Source organism: Dipodomys ordii, unplaced genomic scaffold, assembly GCF_000151885.1.
Source record: "Dipodomys ordii isolate 6190 unplaced genomic scaffold, Dord_2.0 Scaffold42, whole genome shotgun sequence".
Taxonomy (NCBI): domain Eukaryota; kingdom Metazoa; phylum Chordata; class Mammalia; order Rodentia; family Heteromyidae; genus Dipodomys; species Dipodomys ordii.
In genome coordinates this window covers 957260-983514 of record NW_012267258.1, presented here as the reverse complement: position 1 = coordinate 983514, position 26255 = coordinate 957260, and the positions used below count along the sequence as shown (strand labels likewise).

General features: G+C 42.1%; 1 protein-coding gene across 1 annotated transcript in view; it reads left to right on the top strand.

Moving 5' to 3' along the window:
* Positions 1 to 844: 844 nt before the first annotated feature.
* Slc4a8 (solute carrier family 4, sodium bicarbonate cotransporter, member 8) overlaps positions 845 to 26255 on the top strand; it is a 64390-nt gene continuing 38979 nt past the window's right edge. Inside the window, exons 1-5 of the mRNA XM_013018815.1 lie at positions 845 to 1069; positions 12037 to 12118; positions 19626 to 19772; positions 20881 to 21016; positions 22480 to 22640. Of these exons, the coding sequence (XP_012874269.1) occupies positions 896 to 1069; positions 12037 to 12118; positions 19626 to 19772; positions 20881 to 21016; positions 22480 to 22640 (700 nt within the window). The 5' untranslated portion in view covers positions 845 to 895. The remainder of the gene's footprint in view (positions 1070 to 12036; positions 12119 to 19625; positions 19773 to 20880; positions 21017 to 22479; positions 22641 to 26255) is intronic.

Here is a 26255-nt window from a genome sequence, read left to right as displayed (position 1 = left end):
TGGAGGCTGAGAGTTACAATCATTCTTTGCCCCTTAGTAATATGGACTCAACTACAATCTCTTGTGATAGTACATACAAAATACCCCCCCCCCTTGCTCCAATGGGGATAAGAAGATTGGTTAGATGTTAGCCAGGCTGTTTTCTTTCAAACAAAACCCAAGTTGATTGCATTACTTATCATTTCTAACATTGTCTTAGGTATGATAGTTGTTATTAAATAATAATTTGCCTTAGATCATTTCTTGGAAAAGTTTAAAGCATTCTTTGTGGAATGACTTCAGCAATTATCCTCAGCTCAACTCTTGTCTTTTCTGCTGTGGAGCTGAAACTCAGGTATAAGGCTTAAGATATAGCCTCTGTGTGTGTGAGAGAGAGAGAGAGAGAGAGAGGGGAGGGAGAGATGGGGGGTGGGGAGGTCCTGACTGTTGTCGCTCTGCTTCTCTTTAGTGTTCTCTTCAATCTGGACACTAGCTCAGGAATTAATAAATAATTTTTAGAAGGAGTTTCCCCCTCATCCCCAATCATTTTCTCCTGCAATCTGAGGGGCAGGCTAATTCCTTAAAATTTAAAAATAAAACAAAACAAAACCATCTCTTCAAGGAGATACTTTGTTCCTTGTTTTCAAGAGTCAGGTGCCGCTGCAAATCAAAGCAGAGATTTCGGGAAAGGACCTTGGAGCCCAGAGGCCCCAGAAGGGAGGGAGGCGGTTTCCATGACAACTGGGCCAGGACTACTTTTCCTCCTCCCCCCCACCTCTCCCCGGCGGTAGCCCAGGGTACCGCTGGCCAGCGTCCTCCCGTGCTCCGCGCTCTGATTGGCTGCATGAGCCGCTAGCTGATTGGCTGCGGCGTGTGCCTCGCGGACCGGTGGCTATGGAGGCGGCGGCGGCGCTTGATGGTTGACCGTTTGCTCCAGGGTAGGGGTCGCCGCGCGCGCTCGCTTGTGTCCGCTCACACCCAACCGGAGGGGTGTGGACTGCTGACGTTCGGCCTGGAACCCACCGGGGAGACCGAGTTCCGCTCCGCCATGCCAGCCGGGAATCACTCGGACGGCGTCCTCAGCTGTCAGGTAGGGCCCCGCCTCCCGCCCCTCCCCAGGGCTCAGCCTCCTCATCCTCGGCCCACCCTCCTTCCTCGGGTCCCCAAGCCCGGCTTTCCCAGGCCTCTCCCCGAGGGCGAGGGGAGGCCAGCTCGGGACGCCAGGGGGCGCTCGGGCGGTTGGGGATCCAGCCTGGCCTGAGAGAGGGTGACCTTGGGTCCGAATCTAGGAGCCAGAGCAGCAGCCCTTGCCGCAGCCCTTGCTTCGCCCAGCATCTCGCAGATGGGGGCCGGAGGGTGGTGACCTCGGTTCTCTGGTCCTCCATGGTTGGAGAGGCCAGCTTCTGGCCTTGCTTTGTCCTGCTGGAACAATGTGGGTGAAAAGGGTAGCCAGAGATCTTGCTCTGCTGGATGTGTGTTTAATTTTTAAAATTTTCTGGCACCTCTGGTTCAAAGGAAGGGCTAGAAAGAAGACTGTGGAGGTCGAAACAGCCCTCATTAGTATTGGCCAGCTTTGTGTCTCCCCAGACCCCATTGCACAGACATCTGACAAGTTCTGGGTAGGCAAGCCACATAGGGGCAGAAACGGCTTGATGATTTAAAGGAATGAAAAGAAAAACAAAACAAAGCCAGAGCTGAAGTCATTGATCATAGAACTGCTGGGTGGCTACTGTAAGAAAGTAATAAGATGGTGTGGTTAGTGCCCTGGACAGAGGGCTTGAAGGCACAAGAGCAGCCAAGACCACGGAAGGACTGGGAAGAGGTGGATGGTCCATCTCAGGAAGTATGACAGGTCTTGAAAACAAATGCAATGTTGATGTCAGGGATGAGTTTCAGTTGAAGTTTGTAGCAAAATGAGTATCAAGACACTGACTCCTTCCTCTTCTTCCTGGTAGTCATTTGCCACTAAAAGATCTATAATTCCTTCTTTGCTTGCTATTAAAATATATATATAAGTAGTGGTTTACACCTGTAATGCTAATTACTCAGGAGATCTGAGAAAATCTGTTCAAAGCCAGCTCAGGCAGGAAAAGTCTGTTAGATTCTTATCCCCAATTAACCACTAAAAATCCAGAAGTAGAGTTGTGTTTCAATTGGTAGAGCACCAGCCTTAAGTGAAAAAATGAAGAGACAGTGCAAGCTTCAGTCCTGGCAAGGAAAAAAAAAGAATATAAACATTTTGGAAAATCTTTCCATATCTAACCTTAAGGCCTGTTGTGCATATTCAACCTCTGGGGTATGATGGCAAAGAAAAATAGGCAATATTTTGCTTTCCTGGAGCTTACATATAGTGGGAAGTGGAAAGAAGGAATTCCTTTTCTTTTTTTCTTCCCTCCCTCCTTCTCCCTCTCTCCCTTTCTTCCATGTGGTGTTAGAGATGAACTCTGCCTCATGCATGCTAGGCAAGTGTTCTACTACTAAGCCACATCTCCAACCCATTTTTAATCAATCACACAGCACTGGGGAGGCTGAATAGAGGATTGAGAATTTGAAACCACCTGGCTACATAGCAAGACCCTATCTCAAAAACTAAAACTCACACAAAATAATTTTAGTGCTTAGTCCTATGAGGGTATAAACAACTACAGATTAGAGATTTTTCTAAGGAAGAAAATTTGAACAAAGATCTGAAGAATGATATCCACTGAGGAAAGGGGCTCATCAAATGAATTGGAGACAAAGAGAACTGCATACTCAAAAGTCCTGTGATAGAAGAGGGAGCACATCCTGAAAGGCCAATAATGTAGAGCCATAGTGGGCAATGAGGGGAATAGTGTGAGATATACTCTGGGGTTGTAATGTAGTGGGCTATTATTGTAGCCCCTGTTGAGAAAGTTGGTATTTATCTGAGGAACAAGAGGATGCCACTAGAGGGGAAGGTGAGGCAGGAGAGAGAGCCTGCTGGCGGAGAGAGCAAATGAGATCATGATTACATCTTTCTAGTGAAACATTTTTCTGGCTGCAGTGGGAGAACAGAGTGGAACAAATGTGAGGAGAGAGTGTCCTTAACATGCAGAATATGTACAGGTTGTATTATTGAGAGCATAATAACCCTTAGTATTCTGTTAATGTTCTGCGAAATTGATGATTTCCCCAGTGCTTCTGAGGGTAGGATGGGAAATAATGATCTCTTTTACATATAGTCTCTGAAACTTTCATGGTGACAGAATGAGGAGAAGAAATAGAAGTGTGGAAACAGTAAGACTTCATGAAGGCTGGAGTCAGGCGTTAGGTATATGGGAACTTGAGATGTAGGGAAGAAGAGAGAATGAGGGTAGAAGGAAGAAAGGAAGTGGGGCATGACTTGGAGGAGACATGGTCAGTCAATTGACGATTACCAATGAAGCTCCTGTGTGCCTACCAGGCTGTGTGCAAGGGAGATAGACCTTACAGAGTGAGGATATGGCATACTTGGTGTAAACAGAGAAGGTTCCAGCTAGCACATCTGCATAAGTCTGTGCAGTTTTACCTGGTATGTACTACTACTACTGCCCTAGTCTGACAGTACCTTCTGATTGCTCTTCTGGTCTACAGTCCACTGTACACATAGCAGCCAGAGAGCTCTTCAAATACAAATCAGATCATGCCATTTTTCTATTTTGAAACCCTTCAGTGCTTTATCTCTTCTTCCTCCCCCTCCTCTTCCTCTTTTTCTGTTTTTGAGGCAGGATCTCACTGTATAGCATTGGTTGGCCTCTTGTTAGCATATATAACTTATCTGAAGGGTTCTTGTTTTGATTCTTGTTTATTCTCAAATAGAAGCTGCATGAGGACAGAAGTCAGGCAGAAAATTTTGTCATCTAGAAGAATGCCTGATATACAATGCTGCTTAATTGCATGAGCATCATAAATAAATGACACTCCTTTATCTTCAAACCAAGGTACTTATATTAAAGAGCTCAGAGTCTAGTCAGGATTAGCCCTCCTTCCCTTCATCTTTCCTTCCTTCTTTCCTTCCTTCCTTCTTGCTATGCTGTGGATCAAGCATGGCCAATGGGAAGTGAGTACTAGAGATCAAATCCAAGGCCTCTGGAATACTATTCAAGCCCTCTACCATTTATCTACATCCCCATCCTAATGATCCCATTTAACTCTTTCTATAACAGTGAGAATTATGCACCTTTATTTTTCCATTTTGCAAATGAGGAAAATGAGATTTAGGGAGGAGTTTCAAGATGCTCATGGCTCTGCAAAAATCCAGTGCTGCCTCTTTCCAAGAATAACCTTTATCACTGTGCATTATTGCAGCCTGTGGCTGCAGAGTCAGTACTGACTCTGGGTGAACGCTTAAGAAGCATGTTTGAGAAAATATGGGTGGTAAAGCATAGAAAGGATGTATTATAGTGAGGCTGATTAGAATGAGGGAGGCTGGCTAGGAGGTTGTTGCAATAATTTAAGATAATTCTTTTTTTTGTGTGTCACTCTGGGGCTTTAACTCAGGGACTGGGCACTGTCCTTGAACTTTTTTTGCTCAATGCTAGCACTCTACCACTTTTGCCACAGATTCACTTCTAGCTTTTTCTGTGATTTAATTGAAGATAAAAGTCTCACAGACTTTCCTGCCTAGGCTGGCTTCGAACTGCCATCCTCAGATCTCATCTTCCTGAGTAGTCAGGATTACAGGCATGAGCCAGCAATGCTGAACCTCATTATTCATCTTGATGAGCTCTCTGGAATGTATTAAAATTTTAAGAATTGGGAGCTGGGAAAGTGGCTCAGTGGTAGAGTGCTTGCCTTGCATGCATAAGGCCCTGGGTTTGATTCCTCAGAACCACATAAGCAGAAAAACCTGGAAGTGGCGCTGTGGCTCAAGTGGTAGAGCGCTAGCCTTGAGCTGAAGAACTGAGGGACAGCGCCCCACAACCAACCAACAAATAAATAAAAAATTAAAAAAAATTTTAAGAATTGATGAGCTCTTAAAGAGGATAGTAAGGGAGGAAGAACATAAGACAGCTTTAGGGAAAGTTCCTACTTTGGTCAAGAACTGGGGGCATCTTATAGCTTCACAGTTTCACAACTGAGCTGAAGAAAGTACTAGAAGAGAAGACTGGAGAGGTTGGAATCCTCAGCATTTGAGCAAACAATGCAGGGCACTGAAGGGAAGTTTAGTGAGAGTGGAAACAGTAGAGGGGAAGACAAGGGGGGATGGATTTTATGCAAATCAGGACTGCTTAGAAGTAAACATTTTGCAGAAATCATCAGAATATCAAATCTGGGTAAGTGGATGACAACCAAGAAATATGTCCAGTGGGGAGTGGGTCCCATCCTGTCTTTTATCTAGATCTGATAAAACAAGGATAAGACAAAGGCTCCTGAAGAACCTTGAGTTCTAGTGTCTAGTGACTCTGACACATGTTGGAGTTCAGCAAATGTTTGCTGAGCAAATGAATAAATGGCTCTATAAGAGGGTGGGTCAACTTTTCTGAAGGTCACAATCAGTTTATGGCAACCAATTGACAAATATTTGTTCAGCGTTACTCAATAAAATGTCAATCTTGGATACCAATTTCTTCTCTCACTACATTGCAATACAGTTCATGACCTCTCCCCTCTCCCCTGCCGTAGGTAATATGGGAGAACCAGGGAGCTTATGGGCATTCTCTTTATGTGGCTTTGCCAGCTCTACTGAGGAGTTTCAATAGGAGAGATGTGGGCTGAATTACCAGGCAGGCCTTGAGCAGAGTTGAGTGCAATTCACACTGCAAATTTGCTTCCTTTAAAACCTTGAGATAATTGTCTTAGTTCATGATTTGCCTTGGCAGAGTAGACAGGGCACACAGTGGTAACCAGGACAAAGAAAAGTATTTATTGTAGATTTGCTGCTAGGTTACAACAACAAATTTTAGATAATGGAAAGGTTGGTTGTTTTTCCTTAAGGTAGTCACAAAGGGAGTCATAATATACAGAGGATTAGCTGTCTATTGCTGACATAACTGATTACCACAAATGGAGTAGCTTCAACAACCTAAGTTTATCATCTTTGAATTCTTCAGTTTAGTAGTCTGACACAGATCTCCATGCACTAAAATTAAATTAAGTGTTGGTGGGGTTGTATTTCTTTGTGGAAGTTCTAGGATCGAACTTTTTCTTTGCTTTTCCTATTTTTCAGAAACTGCTTGAATTCCTTGGTTCATAGTTTTTTCCCTCCATCCTTTATCTCTAAGACCTTGATTGTGGTCTCTTCTTCTCTGATTCTTCTCTCCTTCTCTCTTACCGTGTGTGTGTGTGTGTGTGTGTGTGTGTGTGTGTGTGTGTGTGTGTGGTATGCTGGTCCTGGGGCTTGAACTGAGGGTCTAGGCTCTGTTCCAACCCTGAGCTTTATTGCTCAAGGCTAGCTCTACTACTTGAGTATACCTCCACTTCCCACTTTTTCTTAGTAGTTAATTGGAGATAAGAGTCACACAGACTTTCCTGCCCAGGCTGGCTTTGAACTGCAATCTTCGGATCTCAGCCTCTCAAGTATCTAGGATTTGGGGCATGAGCCGCTGGTGCCCAGCCTTCTTATCCTTTTGAAAATACTTTGTTTTGTATATAGTTTATGATAATCTCCTAACTTCCACTGGTTAGCAACCTTACTTCTCCCGCAATTTTAATTCTCTTTTGCCATGTTAGGTAACAATCACATTGTGTGTGTGTGTGTGTGTGTGTGTGTGTGTGTTGTGTGCTGGTTCTAGGCACATATACAAAAACCTGAACTCAGGGTCTAGGCACTGTCCTTGAGTTTTTTTTTCCCCCTCATGGTTAATGCTCTGCCACTTGAGTTACAGTTCTACTTCAGGCTTTCTCTTGGTTAATTGGAGATAACAATCTCATGGACTTTCCTGCTCTGGCTGGCTTAGAACCACAATCCTCAAATATCAACCTCCTGAATAGCTAAGATTACAGGTATGAGCCACCAGCACCTGGCACAATCGCAAATTCTTAAGGATTAGGATGTGTCATTAGGGGGTCATTATTCTCCCTATTACAGTATACTGATCTAGTAATCTACACTGAGTAGGAATGACTCCCAAATGAGATTCAAAGAAAGAATCCCCGAGAAACCAGAGCCATTTTAGAGTTTTTGTTTCCTCACAGGCTGCTGATGAGTCAGAATAAGCAGCTTGTGACCACTGAGAAGAGTTGATCGGAAACAGTTGCGCAAGGTCACATGGAATTTTTTTTTCCCTCTCTCTCTGGTGTTTGAATTAAGTGAGGAAGTACTTGAGGGAGTTAGAGAATTAAAAGTCTGGGTCAGATTATGTGACAATGTCTACAAGACACCAGAATTCAGATGCTTTGTCGAATGGAGAGCAAAATGGAAATGAATGAGAGGAGAACAAATGGAGATCTGGTCAGTAAAAGGACATTTGGTGCATGAGGTTCTGTAACTGTACTGGATTTAAGATGGTGATAATATGACTTGAACTATTCTCACTGTGGGCATTAACCCATGATTAAGTGACTTGAGCTCTCTAAAACGACCAGATTCTTTTTTTAAAAAGCAATATTAGTATATAATGTTAATAATGAATACAGACCTATCTTAGCTCTTATGAGGTCTTACTTAGCTTTGACTTAGGACTATTTTCTTTGAGGATTAAGTGAGATAATGTATGTAGCAAAGATGCTATATAACAAGTGCTGAATAAACATCTCTTCCTAATTCGAATTGTATCAACTCAGTGTATGGATTGGAAACCTCTAAGTAGGATTGACAATAGAGTTCATTAGTAGAGTCCTCATCACAAAAACCCTGGAGGGGCTGGGAATGTGGCATAGTGGTAGAGTGCTTGCCTAGCATGCATGAAACCCTAGGTTCAATTCCTTAGTACCACATAAACAGAAAAAGCCAGAAGTGGCACTGTGGCTCATGTGGTAGATTGATAGCCTTGAGCAAAAAGAAGCTCAGGGACAGTACCCAGGTCCTGAGTTCAAGCCCCAGCACTGGCAAAAAACAAAACAAAACAAAAAACCATCACCACCAACAACAAAAATACCAAAAAGAAAACAACAACAACAAAAAACCTGGATGCCATCTCTATATCTGTTGATTTTTAAATGGTTAAATGAATCAGAGCTCAATATTCTTAAAGGCTGAAGGTGGGTCTGAGTGGGAGGATATTATATATAATGAAAATATTAAATGCTTTGGGAAATAAGAGAGGTCATTGAGGTGAAATGTATGAGAGCTGCCTATTGCAGGAAGGGCTGTCCAGAGTGGAGCAGGAGGAGGAGAGAAAGAAGAGGGGTCAAGGCAGGTGCTGTCTATCACTTTCTTCCTTCCTGCATCCTTTTGGCTGTTTCCAGGAGTTGGGACCATTATGTACCACTCAATGTCTTTTAATTTGTCTATTACTGTAAGTAAGACTAGTCTGCTACTCAAACGATAATTCTTTTTTTTTTTCCTCAAGGCTCCTAACAATGTTTCTATCCCCCTCCTCAAGACCTGCCATGCACTTTCAATGTATATTTAATTCTTTTTAAAAATCTTAATTAATCCCTGAAGTAGGTACCCCAGTTTGCATTTATGTAGCGGCTATTGTCAGTGAATACTAGGAAGAAGTACAGAGAAGAGGATTACTTAGAAAAAAGGCATTATCTTTAGTTTATTCTCCCTTCCTTCCCCCCTCTTTTCTTTTTTCTCATCAGTTTATATTGTGGGTTTTTCATGATTCTTACCTCTTCTGAGTCATAAGCCCTTCTGAGAATTTGATCAGAGTTATGGACTCTGTTCCCCTCTCCTACAAAATGGACCTGCATACATATTACCACAGTTCTCTGAAAGACATTGATAGGTACCCTTCAAATATATGAACCCCAAGTTGAGAACTCTTCTTTATCATAGTGGAGGTGGTATCAGAGGAAATAATAGCCAACTGGTAAGGAATCTGCAGCAAGCACAGACCAAAGAGACCTGATGTTCCTTTCTTTTCATTTTGAATGGTTTCAAACAAACTTTGCATATTTCAAGCATATATCAAAGTAGAGAGATTTGCATAGTGAATCATCAAGTTCCAACGATTTGGTTTCAATAATCAATACACCATGTTGGTCCATCTGTGTCTCTATCCTCCACATACCAGACATTCTATCATTTCATCAGTAAAAACTTAGTGTGTGTCACTAAAGGTTAAAGACTCATTTTTATAAAAAAAAATGACATTACTGCCAGATCAGGAGATTATTATCATGCTTTTAAAGTGACAATAATAAGAGAAAAAAGTGACAGCAATTTTTCAATATAATAAATATTTAGTTGTTTAAAAATTTCTGTATCTTATAATAATAATAATTTTTATACTTAGTTTATTTGAACCAGAATCCACACATTCATATTGAAGCCTGACTTTTCAGGTGTTTTGGTTAATGGCTACTGGCTGTTTTCTTTGGTAAGACAGAAAATAGGGGAACAAATTAATCAGTGAATTTTGATCAAATTAGATGAGCAATCTAAATTAAGGAAACTAACAAATAATAAGTTTCCCAACTGGAAGTTTTCAAATGATTGACCTTGTTCCCCTTATTTTGATTTTATAGTCTTAGAGTCAAGATGGCAATCATTTCTTCTTCTCTTCTTCCTCCTCTCCAGTTAATGACTGCATTCTATACTGTGTCAGGTATCTGTGGACAGTCCCAGGTATTATTATTAATTGATCTCTGTCCTCTAGATATTAAAAATCACTGGGAAGCCGAATGTGAACAGTTATCTACATACATAACTTTTTTGTTTGATGAAAAAATACAAGATAGAATATAAAATAGAGAGGAAGGGTGGGTGAATACAGTCCTACTATGCAATGTACATATGTAAAAAGTGGAACCATCTTTTTTCTCTCTATTTCCCCCTTTCTTGTGTCATTTTCTACCCTTAATTCCTAAGGAAGAGCTCTCTACCCTTTGTTTCCCTTCCTGGAGTCTTAAATTTCAATCACAGCATTAAGCTGTGTGGCTCAGTACTTAAACCTAAAAGCAAGCTAAACTTCCAACAGTAGCAAATTGCCCCCCTCCCCGCCCCCTGGTCTTCCTTACTTATTTGTAGCCTTAGCATCACATGCTCTGAGCTCAGTTTTGAAATTTTAGACTTATTTAGACAGTCTATATGCATTTACTGACTATGTCCTTAGGAAGTTTGTTCCCTTATTATTATCAAGTCTACTGCAGTTTCTCTCAAATTCATTCTCTTTCTCGTTTATTCTACTCCATACTCTCCAGCCCTTTTAATCAAACGAGGCATTTTTATTTTCAGTGCCAGAACCATCCTCACCTTCTTTATTGAGTGCTAATCTGCCCGGAGCTATCATTCTCTCTCTCCTGCTCCACCACTGACAGCTGATATTCACCTCCTAGATCTCAGCCTAAAGTTCCTTCCTTCCTTCCTTCCTTCCTTTCTTTCTTTCTTTCCTTCCTTCCTTCCTTCCTTCCTTCCTTCCTTCCTTCCTTCCTTCCTTCCTTCCTTCCTTCCTTCTTTCCTTCCTTTTTTGCCAATCCTGGGGCTTGAACTCAGGGCCTGGGTGGTGTCCCTGAGCTTCTTTGGGTTCAATGCTAACATCTTATCACTTCAGCCACAGCTTTTTCTAAGCAATTTATTGGAGATAAGAGTCTCACAGACTTTTCTGCCTAGGCTGGCTTTTGACCTACGATCCTCAGATCTCAGCCTCTTGACTAGTTAGGATTACAGTAGCTACCAATGTCCAGCTTGAAAGACTTTCTAGACTATGTTCCACTTCCAAATGAGGCTAACCCCTCCCCACTTATATGTTCTCATAGAACCCTGAAATTCTCCTCAGTAATGAAATCTCATTCTGCTGCTTGAGGGAGGGACTGTGTGTCTTCTCCAACACTGTAGACTAGCACCTAGAATGATTTTTTTTCATATAGTAGATTCTGAATGTCTTTATTAAAGAATGAGTATAATAGCATATACCTAGCTTATTAATAATGCTCACAAGACCCTAAATGGTTTAAGAAGAAAAATATTACCCTTAATTGGTATCCCTGCCTATCTGTTTTCCTTCCCAAGTCTCTAAGTCCAGCCAGGCTGACTTAACCCAGAACTGCTGCACATGTTCCCACCTTTCTATCTCTGCTCATGCTGTCAGGTCATCTACTTCTGGAGCATGACCTGTCCACAAATCTCCAGTACTCTGAACCCTTACCTATCTTCCAGAACCTGATCAAATTCTCAGTTTATTTCTTCAAGTTAGTATAATTATCTATGCCTCTCAAATACAATGCTGAATCTGAGCAATCTGCTTTTCCAGTAGAAAAAATTCAAAACAAAAAGATTTTGAGAGCTGGGTATCAGTGGCTCATACGTGTAATCCTAGCTACTCAGGACACTGAGATCTGAAGATCAAAATTCAACGCCAGCCACATCTCAAGAAAGTCCGAGGCTTCCTTGGCAACAGATGAAGCTGTTTTGTTTGATAGCACTTACTAAGTGCCAAATCTTCCTACAGATCTTTCTAGATATGTAGGTGGAGTTGGGAATGGAGAAAACATGAAATCTGCTGTCCTTGACCTGAGCTTGGTCCACCTTCTACTTTTTATCACACTTGTCACCTTGGGCCATAATGATTTAATTTCCTTTGGGTCTCAGGCTACTTACTTATAAAATGAGAAATAAAATGGCTGTTATATTTGTATCCCCAAGTATTGAGAGGTTTACATTTAAAAAACATATCAACTAGGGCTGGGAAGGTGGCTCAGTGGTAGAGCGCTTGCCTTGCATGCATGAGGCCCTGGGCTTGATTCCTCAGCACCACATAAGCAAAAAGAAAAAAGCCAGAAGTGGCATTGTGGCTCAAGTGGTAGAGTGCTAGCCTTGAGCTGAAGAGCTGAGGGACAGCGCCCAGGCCCAGAGTTCAGGCCCCACAACCGGACCCCCGCCCAAAAAAACATATCAACTAATTTTATTCACCCTACCCTGTCAAAAGCATCTGGGCAAATAATATACATAAAGTGTTTGGATGTATACGTTCTGCTGTGATTGCTTGCTTATTTGTGTTTAAACAGAGACCAGATGAAGAAGCTGTAGTGGATCAGGGTGGGACCAGTACTGTTCTCAACATTCACTATGAAAAAGAAGAGTTGGAAGGTAAGAACCCTGTTTGGTGTGAAATTGTTAAGGGAGCTTGGTAAGAGACTGGTCTGGGGTTAGAATAGACCTGGCTTTACCCTCAAAGATCTGGGTTTGAGCCCTAACTTGCTCTCACTAACAGTAAGATCTTGGGAGAAAAAAAATCACTTATTTTTTTAGCTTCACCTTCCTCATTTGTTAATAAAAGTAGAGAGAAAGTTCAATACCATGGCTCATGCTTGTAATCCCAGTTACTTGGGAGCTAAGATCAGAGTTGTGGTTCAAAGACAGCTGAGCAGAAAAGCTTATGAGATACCCATTCTCAGCCCAAAGTTGGGTGTGGTGTATGGCTATTATCATAGCTATAACAGGAAGTGTAAAATATGTGAATTGCAGTCTAGTTGTGGGTCCAGGCAAGAAATGTGAGAACCTATGTCAAAAGTAACCAAGGGCTGTAGGCACGGCCTAGAGTACCTACTTAGCAAGCTTGAGGTCCTGAATTCAAACTCCAATTCCAAAAATAAAAAGAAGGTAGAGTAGCTGACAGGGCTATCATTAAGGCATAAAGGATACCAGGTACAGTGCTTTGAGCACTATAAAGAATTGTCTACACATTAGTGAATAACCTCAAAAATGTACAGGACTCAGTTCAGTTTATTGAATCTTGACAATTGTTAAGAAATATGTCTACAGATAATTTTTGTGGTTCTTGTTGGTTGTGGGGCTTGAACTCAGAGTCTGGGTACTGTCCCTGAGCTTTTGTGTTCAAGGTTAGCACTCTAATACTTTAAACCACAGCTCTACTTACAGTTTTTGGGTGGTTAATTGGAGATAAGAATCTCATGGATTTTCCTGTGTACAGTTTTAAAAGAAAAAAAAGCAAAATAATTATTAAGAAACCTTAGTGGCTGTACGTCCTTCATTTTACTTCAGTTCTAATAGTGGCTCTTCCTACTGTTCATGATACCCAATTTTGCCCAATGTTGCCATCTAAATAGAAAAAAAGAAAACAAGAGAATTCAGCTGTGCCAAACTCCATAAGAGTTACAGTGGAAGAAGAGGCATTTTTGTTCCTGGCTCTGTCACCTTATTCAGGCTCTTCCTTCCTCCACTCCCTGTCCCCAGCCCTCCACATGACCACTGGGTGATGTTCTTTGTTATTCCTTTATCCAGGCAGCCCAGTAGGAGCCTTAGCAGTCAGACTCACACATAGTCATGGCTCCTGATTGGTAGTGCTGTGCACTTTTCTTCATCCATCAGAGGAAGGCTCATATCCCATATTGCTTTCATGAGAAGCTATGTTTGGCTCAAAAGTCTTGATGAAATCTCTGCAGCACCCCTTGCACAGTTGAAGGCTGTGATACAGCATGTTTCGGATGCCTGAGACAGCGTGTGAAATGTTCTCTCTGTACGGCTTGTTCCCGTGATGGGTTTTGCATCAAAGATGTGCAACCTCTAGAGAAAACTTGTCCTTTGGCTGGGAAGAGAGCGGAAGCTGTAGGGGCTGACTCAGCCTCTGGGTCTGTTACCATGAGAACTTATGTGGGTGGCGCTGTGGAGGTCAGTGGTATTTGGGTATATCAAGGTCAAGTTTCCCAAGTTACTTTGACCAGTTGGATGTAGATCCAATGTGGGCTTCAGTAAATGGAAATCAGTAAGAAAAGGAAAACGTTTGGCATTGGAGGCTACTATTTGTTGAATGCCCTTTGTGTGTTAAGCAGCAGATTAGCAAATTGTATTTTTCAGCTTCCTAGTACCACAGGCAGATGGACATATTACTGTCCCTTTTTACATGGAAGGAGACTTCTCAGGCTCACCTACCCAAATAGGGGAAGCTGAGGTAGAATCCTGCCATCTTTATGCTGCCAAACTGCTTACATCCAACTACAGCCGATGCACCATCCTTCATATAATTCTATTTGTCATTCCTGCTCTTCTGTTCTGAGAATCCTGTTGTCTGTCTGTCTTTCTGTTGCACTTTGGAGGTACATTGGTATCCATTCAGTTGTCCTCTAGCACTTGCTCCTGGACCTTTACCCTCAATAAAGAGAGAAACATTTATAAACACTTTGTCTACTTGGAAGTAGAATAGATCCAAGCTCTCTTGGATCTGAAGGACTTGGTTTATTCCATAGAGGTCAGCCAAGGAATTGGCAAGAGTTCGAGAAGCATCTCCAGATTACATCATCTGATTGCTATGCAGGAAAAGAAAGCTACATAATGACGATGGCATTACTACAGGATAATGTGTTGGAAAACAGTTCTTTATACTACATAGAGTATTCTGAAAACTCAAATGTTTTCTGTGTTAGCACATACACACATAAAAATTACAAATGGAAGACAAAAAGTGCCCATGCCCCAGGTCAGATGCAGTTAAAGAATCGCTCTGGAGAAGAGGGGAAAGGTTTGAGTTGATGGTTAACTGTGTTGTGGTGTCCACCTTGACTCACTGAAGTGTAATGGTAGGATAGAGTGAGACTGTGCAGGGTGGAGGTGTCTTCCTGAAAGGCATAAAATAAAGCCATTTCCAAATGGGTGCTGGTGGCTTATGCTTGTAATCCTAGCTACTCAGGAGGCTGAGACCTGAGGGTGATGGTTTGAAGCCAGCAGGGGCAGACAAACCTGAGTCTTACCTCCAAAAAGCATAAACCACCAAAAATCTATAGGTGGAGCTGTGGTTCAAGTGGTAGATTGCCAGCCTTGAGCAAAAAGCTAAGGGACAGCACTCAGGCCCTGTGTTCAAGCCCCAGGATTGGCACTAAATACATACATAAATGAAACCATCCCCACTTTGATGGAAGACAGAAGATTATTGTGTTCTAATTTAGAAGTACACACATAATGATATAAGGCTCTGAGGCTGCAGAAATATCTCTAAATCTCTCTCCCCTGTGTTTCATATCCTCTGCCCACAAGACAGAAGACATTCCTTACCCCATTTTCAGAACAATTGCTGACAGTTAGTATCTGACCCTTGTGAGAAGTTTTGTAAATGTGATTCTTTGCATCATCTAATTCTGCCAGTAACAGAAGATACAGGAAACCGTCACGTTGGGAAGAACCAATGTGTTCTACAATGTGTTTATACGAAGAGTTTCCAGACATTAATTCAAGAAGAACAGCAGCCCATCATGTGCTTCAGTTGCCTCTCTCTGCAACTGGAGGAAAACAAGGCAGTTGCTTTAGTTGAGTAATGGCTTTTCCATTGTTCTTGGCAGATCATTATTTCTGATTAATTACTAGATTTATGAATCCTTGAGTAAGTTTAATGCCTTCTAATAAGTTTTTAATAGAGGCAAAAGCCATTTGGTTATACCTATAACTTAAAAGTCTTGTGTGTTAGATTTCCCCCTGTGGTTATTGACTGAGTAAATCTGTAAGCCCAGAGGAACAGAACATCCTTTAGTATGTGTAGCTAAGCTCCGCATGAGTGCTGGGTAAATGGTGTGTGCCTTGCATTATACAATGGTAGGCCTAGTCTCTGTCTGCCCAAAGGTTGGTCAAACCCTATGGTTTCTGCCCAGTTACACAGATCATTGTGTTGCTAATGATTATGCTCATCTGATTTTTTAAAGGTACATTGATACTACATTTCTCTTATATGGTTTGGTAAATTAGAATACTTCATTTTGCACATGAGTACCCTCCGATAGAGGAGGCACAACACTTAAAAAAAAGTTGAGTGCTGGTGGCTCATGCCTGTAATCCTAGCTACTCAGGAGACTAAGGTCTGAGATCATGGTTTAAAGCAGGAAAGTCCATATAAGACTCGTACCTCCAATAAGAAAAATAAGAAAAAAATCAGAAAAAACTGGAAATGGCACTGTGGCTCAAGTGGTAGAGTGCTAGCCTTAAGTACAAAGTGTTTCAGGACAGTGCCCAAGCCCTGAGTTCAAGCCCCAGGACTGGCCAAAAAAAAAAAAAAGATTGAGGAATTAGATGAGTCCTTTATACATTGCTTTTCTGAACGCTAGACATTTTCTGTACCAGCTTGAGAATGACATTTGGGTGTGTGGGCGGGCAGATGAAGAACATGAAGACGGGATAGGAGGCACATGAATAAGCAGCAAAAAAGTGGCTACAGGTGAGTTTGCTGACGTCACTGGGCTTGCAGAATTCAGCTAGATGGACTAAGCTATGTTCACTTTCTGGTGTCTGTCATAGCTTCTGCTAATTTTGCTCAAAAAATTCATATTCCTGCTTCAGAATCTTTAGCCTAGAAACTGATGTCGAATCATCTGACAGCCACTTGATCCTTGGCTCTGACCCCTGCTGAGCTTGTTTTCATTTTTGTCTCTCTGGGTTTTCAAAAGAGAAGCAGAAAGTTCTTTCTCTAAGATTTCGCTTTTATCTCACTTCCTGCAGAACCATTAAAGGCATTTGAAAGGCATTTTCCCCAATGTGTCTCAGACTAGCCTACTAGGAGTTTACATGTGAAGCAGAACCATACGTTTATTCAACAAACATTTACTGAGCTCCTTCCATGACCCCTCTCTGCCACAAATAAGTAAGGAGAGGGAGGGAGAACAGTTCAGCTATTGTGTTATCTGCAAGTGGTGAACTAGCCTGAACCTTTCCTAGGATTTGACCATTTGGACTTGGACTCACCATCAACCAGACAAGGCCTGAGAAGTTTGATCTACCCTCCTCATTTTTTTTTTATATTAGTGACAAGGGAATAAACTAGCCAATCAGATGAGGTCTAATAACTGGTTGTAATATTTCTTTAGTATGTACGTAGAATGCAGTAGTTCTAATATTGAGTAGCACTACTAACAACTAGGCTCACTGTTGTGAGCCTGGTGGAGGTGTGGGGAATATGTTCAAAGAGAAGTGGAGGTAGTAGCTGGTTTTGGCTGGTTTTGAGAAAAGAGGAAGTCTATGGCCGAGATGGCTCTAGTAAAAGACTGGCATTACCCTCAGTGAAGCTGTTCTCTACTGAAGTGCAGCTCTGCCTCAGTGCATTAGATTTCATAAGACCAAGGTCACTGTGTTAAGGGCCCTTTGAAGTGGTGATAGAATTGTGTTTTTCATAGCTCATGTTTTATTTATGGCCTGCTCCTTCCTACTGTTTTGTCCTTTTCCAACTTCCTTTCCTTCTTTTCACCTGGCTCTGGCTCTACTGGCTGATCTTTGGCCTTGGAAGCAGCCGCATACATCCCAGCCTACTGGCTTGCTTCTTAATCTTCCCTCTCCTAAAATACTCTCCTCTCAGTTCTTCTCATGGCTTTTCCCCATTGCTCATCATAGCAATTTCTATTCTATTCTTGTTGCAGACACTTTAGTTGTGTGTGTGTGTGTGTTCACACACATAGGTATTGGGGCTTGAACTCTGGACCTTGTGCTCTCATATGAGAGGCCGGTGCTCTACCACTTGAACCACACCTCCACTTCTCATTTTAGTACTTTGATTCATCATACTTATCAGTCTTTGAAATACTACCCTTATGTTTGCATGTTGTCCTTTTCCTCCAACTACAGCACATTATCTGAAGAGTTTGTATGGTTCACTCCTCTATCCTCTATCCTCTCTCCCCTGGGACAGAACTTGGCCCAATTAGGTGACTCCAGTCCTCTGCTAATGCCACCTGGGTCAATCTCAGTGATACACCATAGGGACTTCATTGGCATACCAAACTGGAACATTAACAGATGGTATTTAATTTAGTAACTTTCATACTGTAAGCACTTTACATTGACAATGTCAGTGGCCTATAATCTTGTGTTCTAGCAGATGATTTCCTCTGGGGCTGTATTTCTCTCTCTCTCTTTCTCTCTCTCTCTCTCTCTCAGTAGCAAGATAACTACATTGTGTTCAGAAATCTGCCTGTCAAAAATGTAAGACTGTCTTGAATCAGGTGGAAAGCAAAAGGTATGATTCCATCAGATACTAAGCATTTTATTTTCCTGTCTCTACATTCTATCAGATCTCTAATCATTTTCTCTTCTAATCCTCACTGTTTCTATTTTATTTTGCTTTTGTACTTTGGAATTTGGAAAGGAGGGGAGGACAAAGAAAAGGATGGGGAAATAGACAAAACAAATAACACTCCAGGCACGTTAGCATCACTTGAAATTGTGGAACATCAAAGTTTACTTCAGCACTAGGACACCCCATTGCTAGGAAAAGAAAATGGCAGAGTTGGCAGCTCTTCCTCTAAATGCTCCTTTTCTGGGGAGTACTGTATTCCTGATCAAGTTTTCCTTTCTCAAGTTGGTGAGAATCTTTTTATTCTCCCTATACCCTAGTGATTACTTCATCTATCCTTATCACATTCATTTTGGTTAGATGGTCTTTTTTGTAGACTTATTAGGATTGGAGGCCTCTTATGTCAGATTGTGTAATTGCAAGGAGGTCCTAAAGGACTATGCTCCTAGGAGAGGCATTTAGAAGATATCCTGTTTGCTGAACATTAGTGGAGCAATGACCCTTGGTAAGACATAGTTTGGTTGTCTAGGGCCTCTGGGAAGAAGGTCTGATGTAGGACCTTGAGGAGCTTGCAGATGAGCAGTAGGGATCAGACAGAGAACTTTTTAGCATTAATACAAGGCAGAAAAGAACTGTATGAGAGCAGTTTTAGCCAAGGGCTCTAGGTACATAGAGAAAAGAGGCCACAAGTCTGGTCAAGGAAACCAGAAATGATACCAGGAAGGACGGTGCATTTGTCATAATAAATCTTGGATGACTGAAAATCCACAAAGCATCAGCACATTTGTGGAACAGCAATTTGATTCAGAAAGAGGAAAAAATGGCTGCGGCAGCCAAAGTCAAGAGAGGACCTGGAGCTGGAGCCAGGCCATTCTGTTGTTGAGGTAGGTAGAGAAGGTGTACATCTCTACATATTTTTTTCTTTTAAGAATGCTTGTTCAGTATGAGCATATAGAATTTCCCTTTATCTCTCTTAAGATGATCACTTGATGTTTTTGTTTTGTTTTGTTTTGTTTTTTGGTGCCATTCCTGGGGCTTGAATTGAGAGCCTAGGCACTGTCCTTAAGCTTTTGTGCTCAAGGCTAGCACTCTACCATTTGGGCCACAACTCCATTTCTGAATTTTTTGGAGCTTAATTGGAGATAAGAGTCTCATTTTCTTGTCTCAACTGGCTTTGAACTGTAGCTCACAGATCTCAGCCCCCTGAGTAGCTAGGATTATAGGTGTGAACCATCAACACCTCAGCTGCTCACTTGGTTCTTTTAGAAGTCTTTCTTTTTCGTTTTCACTTTCAATGTATATTTGGCCCTAAAGGAAGAAAAGACTAGAAAGGAGGTTGAGGTCTAAGAATGAAGAGTCTCGTGTTGTGGCGAGTCCAAAAAGAATCCTGTGATCTTTTTCCTCTTAACTGTGAAATTCCTTTTTTCCCTCTTTCCCCTCCCCTCTCTTTTCTGGCTGTGCAGGTACTGGAGCCTGAACTCAGTGCCCTTGCACTCAGCTTTTTCTCTCACAGCTGACACTCAACCACTTGAGCCATACTATGTTCCTTTCTTCACAGCCAGCTTTCTTCACAGATCTTCCGCTTCCTTCCAGGTCATAGGACTCTGTATGTGGGGGTTCGGATGCCTCTGGGCCGGCAGAGCCATCGGCACCACCGCACCCATGGCCAGAAGCACCGGAGGCGAGGACGGGGCAAAGGGGTCAGCCAGGGAGAAGAGGGCTTGGAAGCACTGGCCCATGGTAACACCCTAGGGACGGGGTGTGGGAGGGGCGGGGGGAGGAGTGTGTTGGGGTTCATCCATAGTGGGGATGGGAGTGAGGGTCAGGTTGTTTTTGAGGGCCACAAGCAGGCATCTTGATTCTCTAACCCTTATTATTTATTTATTTTTGGGTCCGGTCGTGGGGCCTGAACTCTGGGCCTGAGCGCTGTCCTTTAGCTCTTCAGCTCAAGGCTAACGCTCTACCACTTGAGCCACAGCGCCACTTCCGGCTTTTTTCTTTCTTTTTTTTTTTAAATTTTATTTTATTTTATTTGTGAACAAACTGTACAGAGGGGTTACAATTGCATGGGCAGGATAATGCGTACATTTCTTACCAAGCATTGCAACTTCCGGCTTTTTTCTTTGCTTATGTGGTGCTGAGGAATCGAACCCAGGGCCTCATGCATGCAAGGCAAGCGCTCTACCACTGAGCCACCTTCCCAGCCCCTTTCTAACCCTTAGGTAGGGTTTTCAGAGCTTGTTCCCAAGAAGAAATGCCTGTAAAAATCCAAAGGATCTTCATGAAAACTGCTCAGTTCAGCCTCCATCATAGTCAATATTATAAGTGAGATTCTTTACTAGCGAATTAGCCATTTCTTTTGATCAAATTCGTCGTTTCCAGGTTTTTAAGGGATTTCTATTCTTTTTTTTTTTTTTTTTGTCGGTCGCGGGGCTTGAACTCTGGGCCTGGGCTCTGTCCCTCAGCTCTTCAGCTCAAGGCGATTGCTCTACCACTTGAGCCACAGCACCACTTCCTTTAAGGGATTTCTAGTAGTGATCTTAGTTCACAGATGTGTCATCTCATGAAACTGCTTCTACAGAACAGCTTTTCCCCCCTCTGAGAATAAAGGAGTTTTGTGAGTTTTTTCTTTCTTTTTTTTTAAAATATATTTTTATTGTAAAAATACTGTACAGAGGGTTACAGTTCCATGAGTAAGGTAATAAGTACCTTTCCTATTGAGCATTGGGGCTTTTTTTTAAACCTACAGTAAAAATAGTCTTCCTGAAGTTGTTAGGTGAGACAGAATGCTATTTGTGTTCTGACTTTAAGGCAAGAGACAGACATTTCTCTCTGGCTGTTTCCCTAGACACACCTTCTCAGCGTGTTCAGTTCATTCTTGGCACCGAGGAAGATGAAGAGCATGTACCTCATGAGCTGTTCACAGAGCTGGATGAGATCTGTATGAAAGAGGGAGAGGATGCTGAGTGGAAGGAGACAGCTAGGTAAGGTCTTTCAACCACCTGGATTAAGATCTGCTTGAACAGACAGATATATACCTTTCAGCAAGCCATGGGCTTGCCTGCCTTTTATTTATTTTTGGGTCATGTAATAGCTCTGGTACAGGAGTCTACTATGGGACATCTTGGTGTTGACCTTTTCGGATGTCCTGGCCATACCTTAAATAGAGTTTGTGGTATAAACATGTGACCTTCAGGAGGTCCTGTCTCATTTGTTTGGGGCCTAGAGTTAATTCATAACCGAAGTGCCCCATCCAGCATCTTCTAGACCTCATTGGTCAGACATAGCTTCAGGCTTTTCTGAAAGTGGACTATAGGGTCATTTGGGTTTGAATTCACTGACTCGTAGACTTTCCTTCCTGGGCTGGCTTTGAATTGCAATCCTAGATCTCAGCCTCCTGAGTAGCTAAGATTATAGCCACCAGCACTATGCTGTCCCAGAATTTTTGAGACTTAACTTCCTCTGGAACAATTCAACTTCACAGTAGTATAGCTAGCCCAACTCTACAACTTTCTGTGGGTAGTTGTAGATCATGCTTGAGTATATGTAGGCAGTAGAGTCCTCAGATCATCCACCAAGGCCATATCTAGTTTCCTCTATTAATTGATCAGTGTCCTTACTGATGATACAAAACCATCTTCCTTAACCTTGGGGAAGGTGGTGAAGGAGGGACATTGCCTCCTGTGGCACAAGCTCTCATTGAAATGGCTCTTCTGAATGCCTGCTGCATTGTGTACATTGTCTATGGCTTGAGAGAACAAAACAGGCCAATCAATCTGATACCAAGTGAAAAGGCAATTAGTCTTTGTCTTCTGTCTTTATGGGCTTCTAAGGTTCATACAAAACACTTGAAAATATTATAATTTTGTTAATGTGATTTGTCATTGTAGCCAATTGATAAAGATTACATCTAGTTTTTAATTGTGCAGGCAATGCATGATCATTATAGAAAATAGAGATAAGCAAAAGGAAGAAAATGATGTATAATCCTTTTACACCAGGGATAATAATGAATGAATTTGGTGTCCATGTATGTGTTTGTGCTTTTAAATTTTGCTTTAAATAAAAATGGAGCGAGAGCTGGGAAGGTGGCTCAGTGGTAGAGTGCTTGCCTTGCATACATGAGGCCCTGGGTTTGATTCCTCAGCACCACATAAGCAGAAAAAGCCCAAAGTGGTGCTGTGGCTCGAGTGGTAGAATGCTAGCCTTGAGCTGAAGAGCTGAGGGACAGTGCCCAGGCCCAGAGTTCAAGCCCCACAACTGATTAAAAAAATAGAACTAAACTATCCTCAGTTCTTTACTGTTACATAACTGGCTTTTTCATTCATCAAAGTACCCAGAATGTGTAGATTCAATTTCCCAGTGTGCAGTGTGACTCTTCAGACATGTATCTCCTGAAAAATCCCTCCTTTCTACTTTGGGATGTGGTTATGTACACTGCTTTCAGGTGGCTGAAGTTTGAAGAGGATGTTGAGGATGGCGGGGAGCGCTGGAGCAAGCCTTATGTGGCAACTCTTTCACTGCATAGCCTCTTTGAGCTGAGGAGCTGCCTTATTAATGGAACTGTCCTTCTGGATATGCGTGCAAATAGCATTGAAGAAATTTCAGGTAAGGTCAGGTGAGGGAAAACAGAGCAACTTTTGTGTAAGTAAAGAAGTATGGTACAGAACAAAGAAGAAAAGGTATGTGTGTGTATGTCCTTAAGTCATAGCTTTCCTGATCTCAGTGTCCTTGGCTGTGGGATGAGTTTCAAGCTAATAAGCTAGCTACTTTAATGATTTCCTAGGCTTATGACGGGATTCACTGACAAGGTCTTTAGCCCTCGGTTTGCCCTGTCATTCAGCAAGACATTTATTTTGTATCTACTATCTGCTGCATGCCATGCAAGGAAGGCATAGATTATAAAGATCAGTCAGTCCAGTGGGTGAGGTCGCCATGGAAACAACAATGAAAGTAAATGCAGCAACGGAGATGCTAAGGAGTCACTAGAGAAAGGGACAGCTGGGAGTTGTGCAGAGAATGAGATAATGAGGATTACAGTTTTTCAATAAGGTATCTAAGGCAGATGTGCAGAAATTGAGCCATAATGCTCACAGTCTGGTGACTTACCACACCAGAAATGAGTTTCCTCAGTTTCAAAGGCTGCAGGCCCCAAATCAAGGTCTATATAGGGCTCTATCCTCCCTGAGGTCTCCTAAGAAACTTATTCCTTGCTCCTCTGGGCTTCTAGCCTCTGGTGACTCCAGATGTTCTTAACATCAGTTGCCTAATTCCCATTTCTGCTTCTGTCTTCATGTGGATTTCTATGTTTCACTTCAGTGTGTTTTTACAAAGATGATTTTTACTGGACTTAGTGCCACCCCAATAATACAAAATTACTTCATCTTGAGAACTTTAGTACATATATAAAGACTTTTTTTTTAACAAATAAAGTAGGTCTCAGTGGGGAGTTTGGCCATAGACCTTTTTTGCAGGGTGTGGCTGGAACATTCAACCAACTAAGAAAGCCAGGAGAAGTTTCAGCTTAACAAATGATTTATAGAGGCTGTGTGAGATGAGGACCAGAACACCGGTGGCATTCAGCAGTTGGAAGATTATTGGTAATTTCTTTTATGAAAAGCACTTTCTTAAACTGGGTGCTGGTGGCTCATGCCTGTAATCCTAGCTTTTCAGGAGGATTGAGGTTTGAAGCCAGCCCAGGCAGGAAAGTCTGTGAGACTTATCTCCAATAAAGTACCAGAGAGCTGAAAGTGGAACTGTGGTTGTAGTGGTAGAGCAAGTAGCCTTGAGTAAAAAAAAAAAAAGAAGAAGAAGAAGAAAGAAAAAAGAAAGAAAGAAACAAAAACTCAGGGACAGCACCCAGGTGTGCGCACATGCACACATGCATGCGTGCGTGGCACGCGCACTCAAACACACACACACTTTCTTTGGAATAGCTAAGAGGGCTGAGGAATTTTTTTTTTGTTGAGCACTTTAAGCAATAGGAGAAAAGATAAAGGAGGCAACAGATCCAGGAATATCTGGGGTAGACTTTTTTTTCTGCTTTCAAGATGAATCCTAAAGCATAAGGGAAGACATGAAGGAGAGAAACCAATTGATACAAAAGTTAATGAGGGGCCGGGAAGGTGGCTCAGTGGTAGAGTGCTTGCCTTGCATGCATGAGGCCCTGGGTTCGATTCCTCAGCACCACATAAGCAAAAAGAAAAAAGCCAGAAGTGGTGCTGTGGCTCAAGTGGTAGAGCGTTAGCCTTGAGCTGAAGAGCTGAGGGACAGTGCCCAGGCCCAGAGGTCAGGCCCTTACCACCGGACCCAAAAAAACCAAAAAAAGTTAATGATACAGGGACATGGATCTTTGGCTTGTATGACGTAGATTTTCCTCATGTGTTGCTCTTCTTACTTGGGTAACAGCTTGAGAGATGAGGGAAGCTTGAGATATATATACAGGACTCAAGTAGACTGCCATGGGTCTTCACATGAGGCACCCCAATATTAATCAAGAATTTGACCTGAGCAATCTTTCATGTTCCATAACTGTCTTCTATGGTGGGTGGTAATTTTTAAAAAAAATTTTATTGTCAAGGTGATATACAGAGGGGTCTTAGTGATGTAATTAAGGTACATTTCTTGTCAACCTTGCTACCCCTTCCCTCAATGGTGGATGGTAATTTTGGCTGCACTTTATAGATAAGGAAACCAGGCACAGATGATGTAAGTTTCTTAAGATCATTCAGGTGGAAAATGATAGAACTGGGATAAATGTGGACCTGTAACCTAGAACCCTCATTCTTATCAGCTGTGTTGACAATACTAAGATACACACACACACATAGTGTAGGAATTAATATGTTAAAGGTAATTTTTCTTATATGCTCCACTTTAGAATTCTGTACTGATAGTCTTCTTGACAACAAGTGCAGCAATGTTAAACAGTTGGTGGATGGGAATGTAGGGGAAGTTTGGTAGATAATAAAACAGTGTGGACTTTCAAGTTCATTCCAAATATATACTCCAACTCTGCAGCTTACTAAGTGTCAGAGCTGGAGGACTTTTATAACATTTAGGCCTCAAGTTCTTCATGTGTAAAAACTGTTATAGTTCGCCTTTCTCAGGTTTCTCTCTCCTCTGTCTTGATGGTACTGAGACTTGAGCTTATTGTCACTTGAACCACCACCTCCTAGTCCTTTTTGCTTTTATTTGCTTTTTTTTTTTTTTAAAGAGAGAGTTGTGTTTTTGCTTGGCTGGCTTAAGACCATGATCTTTATACCTCTGTTTCTCACATAGCTGTGATTATATGTATGTATCATCATACCTACCTTGTATTTGAGATAGGGTCTGTCTAACTGTGCCTGGGCTATCCTCCGTAGCAAGACCCTGTCTTACAAGCAAATACAAACAAACATCATTACCTTATAAGGCAGGTGTGTGTGTGTGTGTGTGTGTGTGTGTGTGTATGTGTGTGTGTGTGTGTATACCTGTGTGGTACTGGGGCTTGAACCCAGGACCTCCCACTTTCAAAACTCACTTGGCTTTTTCTGCTCATGAATAGCACTCTACCACTTGCTCTACATCTCTATTTCCTGCATTTTGCTGGCTAATTGGTAATAAGAGTCTCAGTTTTGTCTGCCCAGGTTTGCTCTAAACTGAGATGATCAGATCTCAGCCTACTAAGTTTTTGTTGTTGTTTGTTCCTCTAAGGATTAGATTATATGTACGTTTATAGAATAGTTCTTGGCACATTTTTAGGTGCTCAGTAGGTGTTTGTCTTAAGTAATTATTTGAGTGGGGGTATAGTAGCATGCACTGTCACTGGAGGCGAGGCAGGAGGATCACTTGAGCCCAGGAGTATATGGTCAACTTAAACACTGTCTCTTAAAAAAAAAAAACAACAACCATTGTTGTTGTTGAATGAATAAAAGTATGACTTCAGCCGGGTGCTGGTGGCTCACACCTGTAATCCTAGCTACTCAGGAGGCCGAGATCTGAGGATCACAGTTCAAAGCCAGCTTAGGCAGGAAAGTCTACGAAACTCTTATCTCCAATAAACCACCAGAAAACTGGAAGTGGAGCTGTGGCTCAAGTGGTAGAGCACTAGCCTTGAGCTGAAGAGCTGAGGGACAGCGCACAGACTCAGAGTTCAAGCCCCAGGACCAACAACAACAACAACAACAACAAAAATATAACTTCATAGTCATGGTCATCCCATAGCTCTTTTAGACACTGAAA